The sequence below is a fragment of the Narcine bancroftii genome, chromosome 2 (assembly GCF_036971445.1).
Source record: "Narcine bancroftii isolate sNarBan1 chromosome 2, sNarBan1.hap1, whole genome shotgun sequence".
Taxonomy (NCBI): domain Eukaryota; kingdom Metazoa; phylum Chordata; class Chondrichthyes; order Torpediniformes; family Narcinidae; genus Narcine; species Narcine bancroftii.
Genome location: NC_091470.1, coordinates 236687363 through 236703443, shown reverse-complemented (window position 1 = coordinate 236703443; position 16081 = coordinate 236687363). Strand labels below are relative to the sequence as shown.

At 39.4% G+C, this 16081-nt stretch overlaps 1 protein-coding gene across 4 annotated transcripts in view; it reads left to right on the top strand.

The window, feature by feature from the left end:
* csmd3b (CUB and Sushi multiple domains 3b) overlaps positions 1–16081 on the top strand; it is a 927060-nt gene that overhangs the window by 530604 nt on the left and 380375 nt on the right. For all 4 annotated transcript variants that reach the window (XM_069920534.1, XM_069920535.1, XM_069920537.1 and 1 more), the window contains one exon: positions 7307–7463. In XM_069920534.1, the coding sequence (XP_069776635.1) occupies positions 7307–7463 (157 nt within the window). The remainder of the gene's footprint in view (positions 1–7306; positions 7464–16081) is intronic.

The window sequence follows — 16081 nt, the reverse complement described above, 5'->3', positions numbered from 1 at the left end:
TTTTCTTGGAGCTGTCTGAGGGCAAAGACCATGTCAGTAGTTCCTCTGTTTGCACGAAAGCCGCACTGTGATTCTGGGAGAATATTCTCGGCGACACTAGGTATTATTCTATTTAGTAGAATCCTAGCGAAGATTTTGCCTGCAATGGAGAGCAACGTGATTCCCCTGTAGTTTGAGCAGTCTGATTTCTCGCCTTTGTTTTTGTACAGGGTGATGATGGTGGCATCACGAAGATCCTGAGGCAGTTTTCCTTGGTCCCAACAAAGCTTGAAAAACTCATGCAGTTTGGCATGCAGAATTTTGCCGCCAGCCTTCCAGACCTCTGGGGGGATTCCATCCATACCTGCTGCTTTGCCACTTTTCAGTTGTTCGATTGCCTTATATGTCTCATCCAGGGTGAGGACCTCATCCAGCTCTAGCCTTGGGGGCTGTTGAGGGAGCTGGAGCAGGGAGGAATCTTGGACTGAGCGGTTGGCACTGAAAAGAGATTGGAAGTGTTCTGACCATCGGTTGAGGATGGAGATCTTGTCGCTGAGGAGGACTTTAATTATATCAATTAATATTCTGATTAAAAGATGTTTTTGTTTACACAAGACATTATTATGAATAATACTCCGCCAACCTATCATTTTTCGACACATGAAGACTTTTGTAAAGCAATTGAAAAAAAAAACTTTTGACTCTACTACTCCAGGAAAAGACAATGACTATGTTATCTTATATATGCCCTTAATGAATTGATTAACCTCGATAAAGTCATCCCTCAGCCTCCTTAGTTCAAGGATAAAAATGTCAATATTTTTCCAGCCACTTCTTGTTACTCAAGCTCCCCATTCCCATTCACATCCTTGTGAGGAATAATATCCTCATGAATCTTTTCTGTACTCTTCCAGTTTTGCTTCCGATAGCTGAATCACAGGAATTGCACACAATACTCTCTCTGACATGTTGCACAGGTGTATTTATTTTTCCCTATCAGGTCTGATTTTGACCTTTTAGACTTTCCTTATGACAGAATGGTATCCAGATGAAATTACTCTGAAAGAAAATAAAGATAACTCAATTGAATTGATTCAATGATGAGTAATGGCATGAAGTTTGATTAAGTGGAGTTTCAACAACTTCAGTAATAAGAAGCAATCACTTCAAATCCAATTCTGTGATCATTTCCATTTGAATGTTTCCTGAGCGAAACAGATTTAAATTCTGATTTTCTTTTGTGCAGTTGCTTATCTCAGTGAATAGCATTGACAGGGAAAAAGAATGTACTGATTCTTGTTACTTTGTATGCGAATAGAAAAAAAGAGAATAGGTTTCACAGAATGGTGATGAATAATAATTTTGTACATTTTGCTTGTCCATTACGACAGGCTACTTACTGCTAATTAAACAGCAGCCAGAGCAGTGGTACTGATTGTTCAAGTTCCTTCAGAATCTTTGGATCAGAAAGAGAATTCCGATGATCTCATTTTCTTAACTAATTTTGAATGAAATGTACCCATGCTTTTTATTAATGTCTTGTCAGTAAATATAAATATTGTTGTAAACTTACAGGAAATATCCATTTGTTATCTGTCATTCCAGTTTGACTGTTGCACAAGGGCTGAAATTAATTTCACTGTAATTCGTCACCTTTCCCCACTCATTCCAGGAACACATACAAGAAGGTCGAACCCTACTCGCAGCCCCAATTGTTAGGTGAGATTAAAGTCAGATTCTGTGGGTACACAGAGAAGGAAATCCAGACACGTTAACAAACAAGGAGGAACCTTTATAGAGCACACGGGGAAATCGTATCGGGGAAGACACAAAGTAACATGATACTAAAACTACACAGGCATTCACATCAGATACATTGATCTCTGATACCAGTGGTTACCTTCTTTCTTTCTCTCTCTTTCTTTGTTACAGATGTGCAGTAATGTATGGGTATTAAAACACTTACAAGACAGGAACTTCAACACACACTCCCGATTCCTTGGACAAATGGGAGCAGTTTAATGTTAAGTGTTCCCACATAATACTACTGTCAAATTCTAAGTGTAGTACATCCTTACCAATGACTCATCCAGCAATGTCCACAGTTCATGACCTGGTATAGAGCAGAGTTCTTAATCAGAACCAAGGAGCAGAAAGACAGTAAGCTGGGTAGCCTGGCCCAGGATATCGGTATGTGATTTAAAGGGACAAATCTGTCACATTCAATGGAATTTCAGTGTAAAGGATAGATTCACATCTGCCAGAGGTTTTACATGAACGATGACAGTTGTCAGAACTTGGAGTAAAATGAGCTCAAAGCCACGCTTTGAATTTAAATGAATAATTCTTCAGAAGGGTAGCAACACCTGAGGAAAAAAAAAGAATTACTAAATTTTCAAGAGTTCTTATTCTTTGTATGATTATGGGTATTTCATTAACACAATACTATCAATGAATTATTTCTGATCAGTTAATTTATAAAAATGAATGAAATTGAGAGAGCCATGGTAGCTTATTGAACTATTGTGGATCGCAATACTTGTGAAATAATTATTTTGTACTATCTATGTCCCTTAGCTTTAACTACGTCGGAGATGAGGTAAAGTTTTCTGCAGTCACGTATTAAATTTTAAGTTTATTGTCAAGTACAATGAGAAGGGATATTCAGCAAGTATAAAATTACTGGGTAAGAAGAGCACAGGGCTACATAGCAAGGGCAGCATCAGATAATTTTCATCAGGTTTATTCAGGACCCTGATAGTTATTGGGGGAAATGTCTTTAAGCCTGTTGGTGCATGAATAAGTGTGTCAGGGGTCCTTCAGTATTTTGGCTAGCTTTCCTAAGTAACAGAAGGTGTAGATGTAGTTCAAGTAGGGGAACAAGTTTGCATGATGTTCAGAGCTGCATTTGCCAGGTTTTGTATCTTCTGATCTTGGGGAGAACAGCTTCCCTGCCAAGTTGTGAAGGATGATTTTGATGGTATGAGTCTAGAAGTTGTTGAGGGGCACAGGGGACTGTGCCAAATTTACATTGGCTTCTGTGAAAGTAAATGTGTTGGGGTACTTTCTTGACTATTGTTTTTATGTGGTTGATCCAAATCAGGTCATTGGAAATATATAATCTAAGGAACTTGAAGTGGTCTCGTGTCTCCATTTCAGTGCCATTGATGTGGACAGGAGGGTGGGCTCCACATCCTCTCCTAAAGTCCATGATCAGCTCCTTTATCTTCCTGATGTTGAGAAAGAGGTTGTTATCATGGCACCGTGCCCCTCAACTTTTGATTTCCTTTCTATATTCAGTTTCAGCATTACTTGATATTCAACCCACAATGGTGATGTCATCAGTGAAACAGAAGATGGGGTTGGCTGTATTGTTGTGGGTATAGAGGAAGTATAATAGTGGGCTGAGTGTGATCGTGGCAGAGATGCTGTTACCCATCTTAACTGATTGCTGTCTGTCAGAGAGGAAGTTGCAAAGGGGGCAGGAATGCTGAGGTTGAGAACATCAAGATTGGCAAAGAGTTTGCTGGGGAATTATGCAATTTAAAGCAGAGCTATAGTCAAAGATGGGAGTAAAACATGAAAGTCTGCAGACACCGTGATTGAAATAAAATTGGGCTTAAACTCTTGATGATGCCCTTGAAATGTTGGTCATGCCTCACATTAACTCCAGCTTGCTCGCCACCCTTGACCCACTCCAATTTTCATACTGCCAAAATAGGTCCACCAAAGATGCCATCTCCCTGGTCCCACACTCAACCCAGGAACACCCTGACAACACAGACGTTAGACTGCAACTCTGCTTTCAACACAATAACGCCAAATAAACTGATCACCAAGTGACATGACCATCATCTCAGCACCCTTATGTGAAATTGGATCCTTGAGTTTCCATCCTGCAGGCTGCAAGCAGTGAGGATTAGTGACAGTGCCTCCTCCACGATCATCCTCAACAATGGATTGTGTATTCAGTCCTCTCTGTATACCCATAGCTTCCTGATCAAAAGCCACCCCAACTCCATCTGTAGATTTGCAGATGGCATCACTATGAGAGTCAATATCTCTAACAATGATGAAATGGAGAGATAGATTTATTCTTACATCCTTAATGATATTTCAGCTTCAGTTTTAGAACATAGAAAATTACCACACAGTACAGGCCCTTTTGACAAACAATGTTACGTGACCTATTTTAATCATGTTGAAGAACCAATTCTTAATTGATAGATTAAAAGCTTAAATTTGTTCTTGGTTTATTTTATTTGAGAATTCTTCACAAATTAATTTCTATTTTGTTCCTCCCAACCACCCCCCCCCCCCCACCCCACCATGCTCCAGTCCCTCCCCACCTACATCTGGGACACTTTACACACCCTCAATCATTCAACAACTTTCAATTCCTTGGACTCTATCATCTCATATTTTCCATGGATATCCAATCCCTATACACCTCCATCCTCCATACAGAAGGCCTCTTCATTTCTTTCTAGAAAATAGAACCAACCAGCTCCCCTCCACCACCACCCTCCTCCAGCTTGCAGAAATTTTCCTCACCCTCAATAATTTCTCCTTTGACATCCTAATTTCTTTGGGTTAAAGGGGTAGCCATGTGTTCCCACATGGACCCCCGCTATTCCTGCCTTTTGTTGGTGATGTGGAGCATTCCATGCTACAAGCCTACATGGGCAAGGCCCCTCTCAATTCTTCCTCTGCTACATCGATCACTACTTTGATGCTGCCTCATGTACCCATGATGAACTTGTTGAGTTCATCCACTTTGCTGCCAACTTCTGACCTGGCCTCAAATTAATGGTCCATCTCTCGCAGCACTCTCCCTTTCCTGGATCTCTCTCTGGCTCCATCTCAGGAGACAAACTCTTGTCTAACATCTTCCATAAACCCACCAACTCCCACAGATACCTTTTCACACCCTGTCTCCTGTAAGGATTCCATTCTATTCTTTCAATTCCTCCATCTCCATTGCATCTGCACCAACGATAAGGGCTTCCATGCCAAATCATCAGAGATGACGTCCTCCTTCAAATATAATGGCTTTATCTCTACCACCATCAACTGGGCACTCACCCGCACATTCTCCATTACCTGCACATCTGCCCTGACTCCCTTCATCCCCTCCTCTTGTCCTTACCTACCATCCACCAGCCTCTACATCCAACACATTCTCCTCCATCATTTCCACAACCAACTGCATGATCCCACCACCAGACACATATTCCCCTCTCCTCCACTTTCCACCTTCCGCAGGGATTGCTCCTTCTGTGACTTCTTTGTCCACTCATCCTTCCCTACACCTCATCCCCTTGGGTCATCCCCATGCCCACACCTCCTCGCTCACCACCATTTGAGGCCCCAAACAGTTCTTCAAAGTGAAGCAACATTTCACTTGTCAATCTGCAGGGGTCATCTACTGCATCAAGTGCTACTCTTGTGATCTCGTCCACATCTGAGAGGCAGAAGCAGACTGGGAGATTGCTTTGTGAGCACCTTGCCTTTGTCCTCTGCAATAGCGTAGATCTCCCAGTGGCCATCCATTTCAGTTCTCTGTACTATTCCCTTACCAACATGGTCTCATGTACTGCCAGTCTGAGACTACCCATAAATTGGAGGAGGAACATGTTAACTTCTGACTGGACATCCTCCTACCAAATGGTATTAATAGCAACTTCTCTAGCTTTTGTTAAACTCCACCTCCCCACCCCTTCCCTCATCACTTTTCCCTATCTCTATATCTCCATTTGCACAAACATGATAAATTCTTACCTGGTCCCTTATCATATCCAATTAACACCCATTGTTTGAATTCTGAGACTTTCTGAGATTTCTTGCCTCTGGCTTATTCAGCTTATTCCTTGAAGAAGGGCTCAGACCCGAAACATCAACAATGTATCTTTGTCTCCTTCAGAGACAATGAAAAGACCGACTGAGTTCCTCCAACATTTTGGTGTGTTTTTAATCTATAGATGGTGGTTCAAACAAAATAAATAATGCAGAGCTTGCAATAAATACTTCCCTTCTTTTCCTTCTACAAGGCCTGAATGGTTGGGTTGAGTTCAAAGAAAAGATTTTCATGCCTGCATAAAGTTGCTAAAGGCCAATTATTGCTTCTGCTCCAAAATAAGATTGCATCCAACCAGAAGTTCAAAAAGATCTGGCATAGGGTAACAGTTAGTGCATGGTATTACTGTACCAGTGACCCGGATTGAAAACTGGTGCTGTCTGTAAGGAGTTTGTACGTTACCCCTGTCTTCATGGGTTTCCTCCATGTGTTCTGGTTTCCTCCCACTCTACAAAAACATGCAGGGATTGTAGTTTAATTGGTACATTTTGGGGGTGGGGGGGATATGGGCTTGTGGGACAGAAGGGCCTGTTACCATGATGTATGTCTAAATTAAAATAAAAATTTGATGATTAGTGATAATGAATTTATTGTCAGACACATTGTTTCATGTATACATTCTTTGGCTTGGCTTCGCGGACGAAGATTTATGGAGGGGGTAAAAAGTCCACGTCAGCTGCAGGCTCGTTTGTGGCTGACAAGTCCGATGCGGGACAGGCAGACACGATTGCAGCGGTTGCAAGGGAAAATTGGTTGGTTGGGGTTGGGTGTTGGGTTTTTCCTCCTTTGCCTTTTGTCAGTGAGGTGGGCTCTGCGGTCTTCTTCAAAGGAGGTTGCTGCCCGCCAAACTGTGAGGTGCCAAGATGCACGGTTTGAGGCGTTATCAGCCCACTGGCGGTGGTCAATGTGGCAGGCACCAAGAGATTTCTTTAGGCAGTCCTTGTACCTTTTCTTTGGTGCACCTCTGTCACGGTGGCCAGTGGAGAGCTCGCCATATAACACGATCTTGGGAAGGCGATGGTCCTCCATTCTGGAGACGTGACCCACCCAGCGCAGCTGGATCTTCAGCAGCGTGGACTCGATGCTGTCGACTTCTGCCATCTCGAGTACTTCGACGTTAGGGATGAAGTCGCTCCAATGAATGTTGAGGATGGAGTGGAGACAACGCTGGTGGAAGCGTTCTAGGAGCCGTAGGTGATGCCGGTAGAGGACCCATGATTCGGAGCCGAACAGGAGTGTGGGTATGACAACGGCTCTGTATACGCTTATCTTTGTGAGGTTTTTCAGTTGGTTGTTTTTCCAGACTCTTTTGTGTAGTCTTCCAAAGGCGCTATTTGCCTTGGCAAGTCTGTTGTCTATCTCATTGTCGACATACACCAACACTTAATTAATTTATTTTTCTATTTTGCTCACATTTGGCCAAGCGTTACTCTAATAGTGACTGATCTGTTGATTTGTCTATTTGAATAGATATATGACGGAAAAGACAATTCTGCTCATCTTCTGGGGGCGTTCATTTACACTGGAATGCTGGGTATGACATTAAGCAGCACATCCAATCACCTGTGGCTGGAGTTTAATACCGACTCTGAGGCAACTGATGAAGGCTTTCAACTTGTTTACAATGGTGAGTGCTTCAACCATTTTTGTGTTGAGCGGTAACAGTATTTCATTTGGTTAGTTTTCTTGTTGAGGTATCAAGCATTATTTAAAAGAAATCCACCCTGTTATGAAATTTATTAATTGCAAATTAGTGCAAATAAGTTATTGCAAAGAGATTTGCAATAAGTTAGCATTTGCCGATTTATTTCAATGTAAAATTGGTTAAAGATTATCATAATCTGGCAAATTTATTGATTTAGTTCACAGAGGCAACTTGAAAATGAAAGAATTCCAAAAATATTTGGGGTAAAACATGTTTGTTTAGTTGGCAGAGGGAGCATACTGTGAGGGCGGCTGAGCATGCAAACTCAGTAGCAGATGGGGTCACAGCAGGAACTGGGAACATTATTTCAAGCTCTCATGTTTCCTTTGCCGCTGGGTGAATCTGTGTGGAAAAGAATAATAAAATAAATCATTGATGACCCTCCACATCATTGAGCAAATTAAATGGAAACAAACATGCACATTTCAGTTTATAAGGAAACAACCTTCTGATTTTCTGCTCTGCACTGTAAAACAAAAGTAGAACTGAAAGAAAAGGCGATAAAGATTGAGAGAGAGATTGTGATGGAGAGGAGGGAGACTGAGAGAGAAGAGAGCTCAAGAATGTATGAGAGAAAGAGGAGAAGGAAAATTTCATGTGAGAGAGAGGAAAGCTAAAAATTAAGAGAGAAGATGGTAGCTGAGAGAGGTAAAGATTGTGAAAGAGGGCAATAAAAATTGGGAGGACAAAGAAATTGATTCAGAGAGAAAATAAAGATTGGAAAAATTGGGATAGGAGATATAAAATTGATTGAGAAGAAAGAAGATTGAAAAATTGAGAGAGAAGATAAAGATTGAGTGATAAAGGTGTTTAATCCAGACATTTGTGAGGTGTTGCATTTCAGGTGGGGTCTCAAATATCAGGGGAATGTACGAAGCCAATGGCAGGACTTAAAAGCATTAACATGTAAATGGATTTGGGGATTGAAATTTTAAGATCCTTGAAAGTAGGTGTGCAAGTTGATGGGATGGTAAAGAAGATAACATAGTATGCTTGCCACAGAGTCTGGTATGTGCTTTAAACAGGTTGCAAAAAGTAGTGGTGGAAGCATATACAATAGTTATTTTAGAGACTTCCATATAGACACATGAATATGCAGATCACTGAGAAATGTGCATTATGTGCAAGCATCAAAGTTTTAGTATAAATTGGGCCTCATATTCAGTGCAGACAATTAGTCAAAGGGCTGGTTCCTGCGTTATATCCAATGGTCTAAATTGAAAGAGAGAGAGTAAATAAAAATTGAGACCTTGAGAGAAAAAAGTTTGAATGAGGGAGGGAAGAAAAAGATTATGAAAGAGAGGTGATTTAAAGATTGAAATATAAAGAGGGAGAAGATAGATAAAAGCAAATCAAAGGAAGGGAGGAGACAAAGATTGTGACAGCGAGGAGATAAAGATTGAGGAGGTGTAACAAGTGGGAGATCGAGAGAGGTAATGAGAGCAAGGGAGCATGAAAGATGGAGGGAGAGAGAGGTGATAGGTAGGAAGCAGATGGGAGGGTGAGGAGAAGTGACTGAAATGGAAGGGGGAAAGGAAGGGAGGTTGAGGGCAAATAATGCAACAGATTGTGAAGGAGGAGAGATTGTGAGCAGGGGAGGGTCACAGAGAGAGAGAGATTGTGAAGAAGGGAGCAAGGGAGAGAGTTAAGAAAACTAAGCTGGCCAAAAGCTGACCTGAATATGTTTTGTTTTTAAGTGATCAGATTAAACTTTTTTTGGAGAAAAATGGGTGATCAATACAGAGTAAATTTTCATTGTAGGAAGCTTTAAAAGTATATTTGAGTGGTCAAATTATTAGTTATGTGGCTAAAGTGAAAAAACAATATACAGTGGAACTTTTTGAGTTAGAGAAGGAGATTGAAGATATAGAGAAAAATAATACCAAGATAATAAGATACAGTTATCTAATTTGAAACTTTATTATAATACGAAGTAAACTTCTAATTATGAAAGATTGCTTTTGAGATCAAAACAATGGTATTATGAGATAGGTGAAAAAGCACATAAAGTATTAGCATGGCAGTTGAAAATTGAACAAACCTCCAGAACAATTAATGCAATTCATGGAAATTCTGATGTTACTTATAAATCACAGGAGACTAATGAAGAATTGTGCACCTTTTACCAAGATTTATGTGCATCTGAATTTAATGTGGATATTGAACAGATTGACACTTTTTTGTCTAATTTGAATTTATCTTCTTTGGACGAGCAAGATGGAAAATTGTTAGATACTCAATTTACAGATTTTGAATTAAAAGAGGCATTACATGATTGGTAAATCACCTAGTGAGGATGGATTTATGGTAGAATTTTATAATGAATTTCATGATTTGTTGTTCCCAGTATATATGGATGTATTGAAGCAGGTTAGAGATAGTGGGTTATTTCCTTAATCATTTTCGAGAGCATTGATAACAGTTATACCAAAGAAAGATAGAGTTCCAGTGAAAATTGGTTCTTATACCCCTATATCTTTACTTAATGTAGACTATAAGATTGTAGCAAAAATTTTAGCAAATAAACTGGCTAATTTTTTACTGAAATTGGTTCATGTAGATCAAGCAGGGTCTATCAAAAATATTCAGCTGATAATATTACTAAATTACTTACAACAATTAATGCATCAAGACAGCAAATTAATCAACCAATGATATTAGCATTAAATGCTGAGGAAGCCGTTGATTGAGTTGAGTGGAAATTTTTATTTAAAGTGTTGGAGATATTTAAATTTGGACCATCTTTTATTGGTTGGGTTAAGGCATTATATATGAATCCTTTTGGAGACAAATGGTCAGATTTCTCAAGTATTTACTTTGTATAGATGAACTAGACAGGGCTGTCCATTTTCACCAGCCTTATTTGCATTAGTTATAGAACCTTTAGCCCAGGCAATTCGACAAAATGTAAATATTCAAGGCATTATGATTGGGCAACGAGAGTATAAAATTAATCTATTTGCAGATGATGTGTTGATATATTTATCTAAACCTAAGATTTGTCAAAATATTATGGGTCAATATCAGGGTATAAAGTAAACTGGGATAAAAATGAGAGGATTATTCAGATTGTATGCAAATTACTAAATTTAAATGGTCAGAGAAGATTAAATATTAAGGTGTAATTATTGATAAGACATTTAAGAATTTGTATGGTTTAAATTATTTACCTTTGTTAAATAAGATTAAATCTGATTTAAATTGATGGAAGGATTTACCATTGGCATTAATTGGTTGAGTAAATTGTATTAAAATGAATATACACCTGTGTATTCAGTATTAGTTTCAATCAATTCTGTGTCCGGTACCAGGGAATTTTTAAAAAGAATGAAATAAAGTGATACATTCTTTTTTATGGCAAGGTAAATTATCCAGAGTATCGATGCAAAAGTTGACATGGTCATATGATTTGGGAGGCCTTCAATTTCCACATTTTCAAAATTATTATCAGGCAATATAGTTGAAGTTTATTCGTAGATTGTTTGATACTGATCAACCACTGATGTGGGCCTATGTTGAAATGGATCAGATACAAGAAAGATCAATACATAATTTCACATATAAATGGAATTTATTCCTTTTACAAACATATAAGATACCTGTTTTAACTCATTTATTTAAAGTATGGAGTAAATGGAACCAACTTATTGGTTCGAAAGAAGTATGTTCAATTAAAACTCCATTATATCAAAATCGCTTGATTCCTTTTTCAATGCATAATTCTCATTTGAAAGAATGGGACTTAAATGGTTTGGTATTAATTGAAGATTGTTTTGAGGCAAATTTATTTCTTTCATTGATAGGCTTAGGGAGAAGTTTGGGATATCACAAAATACATTGTTTGCATATTATCAAGTATGTGATATTTTTAATGAATAAATTTGGTCGAGAAATGGTATTACCAACACAATCGAAGTTTGAAATATTGCTTATGGATAAGGGAAAGAAAGGGTTTGTTTCTGAAATATATTCGATGTTACAATCAAAAATGAAGAAGATAGGTATGTTGCAAACAAGAGATAAATGGGAACAGGAGTTAGCTATGTTTATTCCTGAGGAAGCATGGTCTGACTTATACTTACATAGTGTTACAAAATTAGTGAATGTGCGTTATAGTTTAGTTACTTATCATTTTTTACATCAGTTATATTTAACCCCTGAAAAGTTAAAGAGGTATGGTTTTAGAGATTCTGACTTGTGTTTTAGGTGTGGAGATCAGATAGGTACTTTTGCACATACTGTGTGGAATTGTCAAAAGGTTAAACCATTTTGGGAAAAGATTATTAAATTTTTGCGAGAATGATTTCAAATAGATTTATATGTGGATCCATGGTTGTGTTTATTAGGATATATGAATCCATTAACAGTATGTTTGGATAAATCTTGGATTGCATTTATTCAATTGAGTTTGGCAGTAGCTTGGAAGTGTAACTTGGAAAAATGATGTAGAGTTGAGTAAACAGAGGTCGCATAATGAAATTCAAACATGCTTATGTTTAGAGAAAATTACATATAACTTGAGAAATAATTATTTCTCTTTTGAAAAAATGTGGACCCCGTATTTGAAATGTATGAATTTGGGTGTAAATTTTTTTTAAATATTTTTGTTTGAACTGTTGAAATGATGAATTGAAATTTAACCCACTTTATTTGTTTGTTTCAATATTTTTTTTGTGTGTATATTAAGCTCTTGGGGGGGAAGGGAGGGATAGTGAGAGGTGGGATTGGGGGTGGGGGGTAGGGGTTATGTGGAGCAATTTAGAAGGGTTTTCTTATGTATTTTATGCTTACATGTAATTTTTTAAATAAACCAAAAAAAAAGAGAAGGGAGCAAGGGAGAGAGTTTGTTTGGGGTGAGTGAGACTAGTTGTGAGAGGGGAAAATAAGCATGTGGGGAGAAAGTGTGAAATTGGGATGGGGAGAGATTGAGGGAGGAGGGTGAGCAAGAGATTGGGGAAGAGTGAAAGAGATTGAGGCAGGATAAAGAGTGAGATTGAGGTTGGTTGGGTGGAAGTGTAAGTATGAAATAGGAGGTGAGACTTATAATTCCACTCTCTCTTTCTCAGCATCAGTCTCACCTCCTATTTCATACTTACACTTCCACCCAACCAACCTCAATCTCACTCTCTATCCTGCCTCAATCTCTTTCACTATAAGAAAGTTCAAACTCTGTGAGAGAGAAATATTATGAGATGCGAAGGGACCCTTTCCCTCTCTAACCTCTTGGTCCTCCCCATTATTTTCCATTGACATTCAGTTGAGAAATGAGATTTTTTTTGCTGCTTTTCCATTTAAATCACAATTAATTCCACTTTTTTTTGATTGCACAACAGCCCTAACTTAAAATCAAGATAACTTTGCATTGTACGACACCCTCAGTGTAGGCAATGAATAAATTATACTAAAAGAATTCTCAGTGCAAAATTCTTCAGGAATAAATTTTATAAATGTTATTTCATGAATTAAATATCGTTTTGATGTAATTTGACCTTGTGTAAAATTATTGTTGAAAAGGAAAACCTTCCATGTAGCAATTTCACAGTAAATTGCATCATCAATGCTGAACAAAATAGGGAAAAGGATGGGAAATCCCAAGGATGCAGACTTTACCCTCCTTATAAGTTAAACTCCATCAGCTACCTTATTGGTGATAGTTAACAACAGTTGGTTTAATTAACTAGTGTATTCTTATTTGTTTTAAGCTTTGTGTACCACACAATTTTTGAAGTCAAATTTATTTTCATCTGAAGAGCGTTCTCCAGTCCTCTGCATGAAACATTGAAGTGCACAATCAGGCATAACACACATGCAGGGCAATTATTCAAATAATTAAATACATATTGTTTCATGAATATGAGTAGGCCTCCAAACTAAAATCAGTCATGTGAGGGTTTTAAGCAATAAATTCTCAGTTACACTCAGACGAATTTTTATTATTTTAATGGATAAACAGAATTTTATCAAAGCAAAACATCTTCTATTATAACTTATAGCTGGGACAACATTCATCCAAGGGACCATTTGTGACATCAGTGGCAGGAAAAACAGAGTTTTTAAATGAAGGGCATTTTAAAACCTTAACCTTCCAATGAAACCATTTATTTGTGACTCATCAAAAGTATATAGAAACACTATAGCCACTGATGTTGCAATCCGAGAGGAGAGGGTAACAAGTCGCAGTTAAGAGGAAGTTCAAACAAAACTGTTTACAGATGTGCGCAACCTTTTTAAAACCCCCGCGGCACGCACCCCGATGACATCCCCCACATTGTGACGTCATGATGTTTGGCAGCCAGTTGGCTGGAACTTGGAGTTCTGCTTCCTGGCCCTCTACCCCCTTAGAACCAGCTCAGAAAGGTCCAGTACATTTGTCTTTGGCGGTCGGCAACTCCATGGAACTGTTGGGTGTGGCACAGTCGATGTGTGCAGGTTTAACCAGACTGTGAGTGTTTGAGGTTGTCCCCCAATGTCTAAGAAGCATGTTGTCCTAGAGCTTTGTAGCACTTCGTAAGGTGTTTGTAGGGATGATCCATTTTCACCTTCAGATGAAAACATACTCACCATCTCAGAGTTGCTTGGGAATGAAGGAAGATAGTGTGCCATGTCTGGAAGCTGGTATGGGAGCTAGTTTTCCTACCCACTCCCGCAGCTTGTACAGTGTTACTGATGGCTGGTTATCCCATCCACAAGGAGATGGCACAAACTCTCCAGGGATGACCAGAGGTGGTCCAGAGACCACCTCTGCTTGCAATTATGAGGATTTCTTTTGGTGTTGTTCTGATTCCTAGTAGCACTCACGGAAGTCTATCTGCCCAATCTGGTCCCTGTAAGCAGAACCATAATTGTTGCCTTCAGGTGCCGATGGAACTGCTCCACTATACCATTGGCCTGTTGATGATAGGCTGAGATATGATGGAGCTACCATCCTAGGAGTCTGGATAAAGCGCTCCAGGTGGCAGAGGTAAACTGCAGACCTCTGCCCAAAGTGACACATGCGGGCAGATCAAAATGAGAGTCCCAGGACAAAACAAAAGCTCTTGTGCATGACTCAGTTGAAGCATCAACCATGGGAACCGCATATGGCCATCTAGTAAACCTGTCGATGGTGGTGAATAAATATCTGAATTCTTTGGACACTGAGAGCAGGCCGATGATATCGGTGTGTACATGGTTGAATCTGCACTTTGGTGGTTTGAATGGCTGGAGTGGAGCATTTTGGCCTTTGTACCTTTGATTCTGGCAGTCCATACACACATCACCCAGTGAATGACATCATTATTCAGGCCGTGCTAGATGAATTTTTCAGATGTGAGGCAGACCGTTGACCTAATGGAGGGATACAATAGGCCATGAATGGTGTAAAATATGGTGCCTCCACAAGGCAGGAACGATAGGCTATGGTTGTCCAGTCGAGATATCGCAAAGTAACGTATTGCCCTAGGTCCGAAAGCCATGTCCTGGAGCTGCAGGTTTGTAATGGCCATCTTGTAATCAGTTATCTCTGCATCTTGCCATTGAGCTTCTGCTAGGGTGAAATAGTCAAAACCTTGGGAAAGTGCACATACTTGTTGAAAGTGGCACAGGAGTGAGCATCATCCACCACATTTCTTTTTCCGGAGATGTGCTCTATCTTCGTAGAGAACTCTGAAATGTAGGATAAGTGGCAGGCTGACCAAGGGTCCAAAGCTTTTCTGAAAGCGAAAGTTAATGGTTTATGGTCTGTAAACCATAAACCAGGAAGTACCAAAAGTGCCTGACTGCCAGATAAAACACCAGCAACTCCTTATCGAAGGTACAGTATTTGGTCTCTGCATGGCAAAGGTGTCAGCTGAAGAATGCTAGTGGCTTCCATTTTTTTTTTACATATTGTTCTAGCACTCCTACATCCATGTCAGACACATCTGTTGATAAGGCAGGTGGCGGATCCATCCGCCGGTGACTCAGCATGGTGGCGCTTGCTAATGCAACTTTCGACTCCTGAAAGGCATTTATAGTTGTCTCCATCCAGCAAAGTTATTTTTTTATTCTGAGATATCAGGTCAAAAAGGGGCCTCATGATATGTGCTGCAGCAGGAATGAAATGGTGGTAAAACTTTACCATCCCAAAGAAATCTTGGAGACCTTTGAGTTGATAGTTTTGGGAATCTCATGATGGCCTCGACTTTAGCGGGTAGCAGAACCACATCCTTGCATGTGATTCTGTGTCCCAGGAATTTGATGGTTGATTGTCCAAACTGGCACTTTTCTGGACTAAACGTGAGCCCGAACTCTTGCAAGCAGATAGAGTAAATGCAAGTGTTCTGAATGTTCTTCGTCAGTGTCATTTAACTAGATGAAAATGAAGTCCATGCCACACCCCACTGCATTCATCAGGTGCTGAAAAGTTAGCAAAGCATTTTTCAGCCTGAACACCATCTGCAAAAATTCAAATAAGCCAAATGGCATTACAATTGCTGCCTTTGGCACGTCTTCTGGGTTAACAGGTAACCATGCACCAAATCAATTTGAGAAAATCCTGGCACCATAAAGATTTGTTGTAA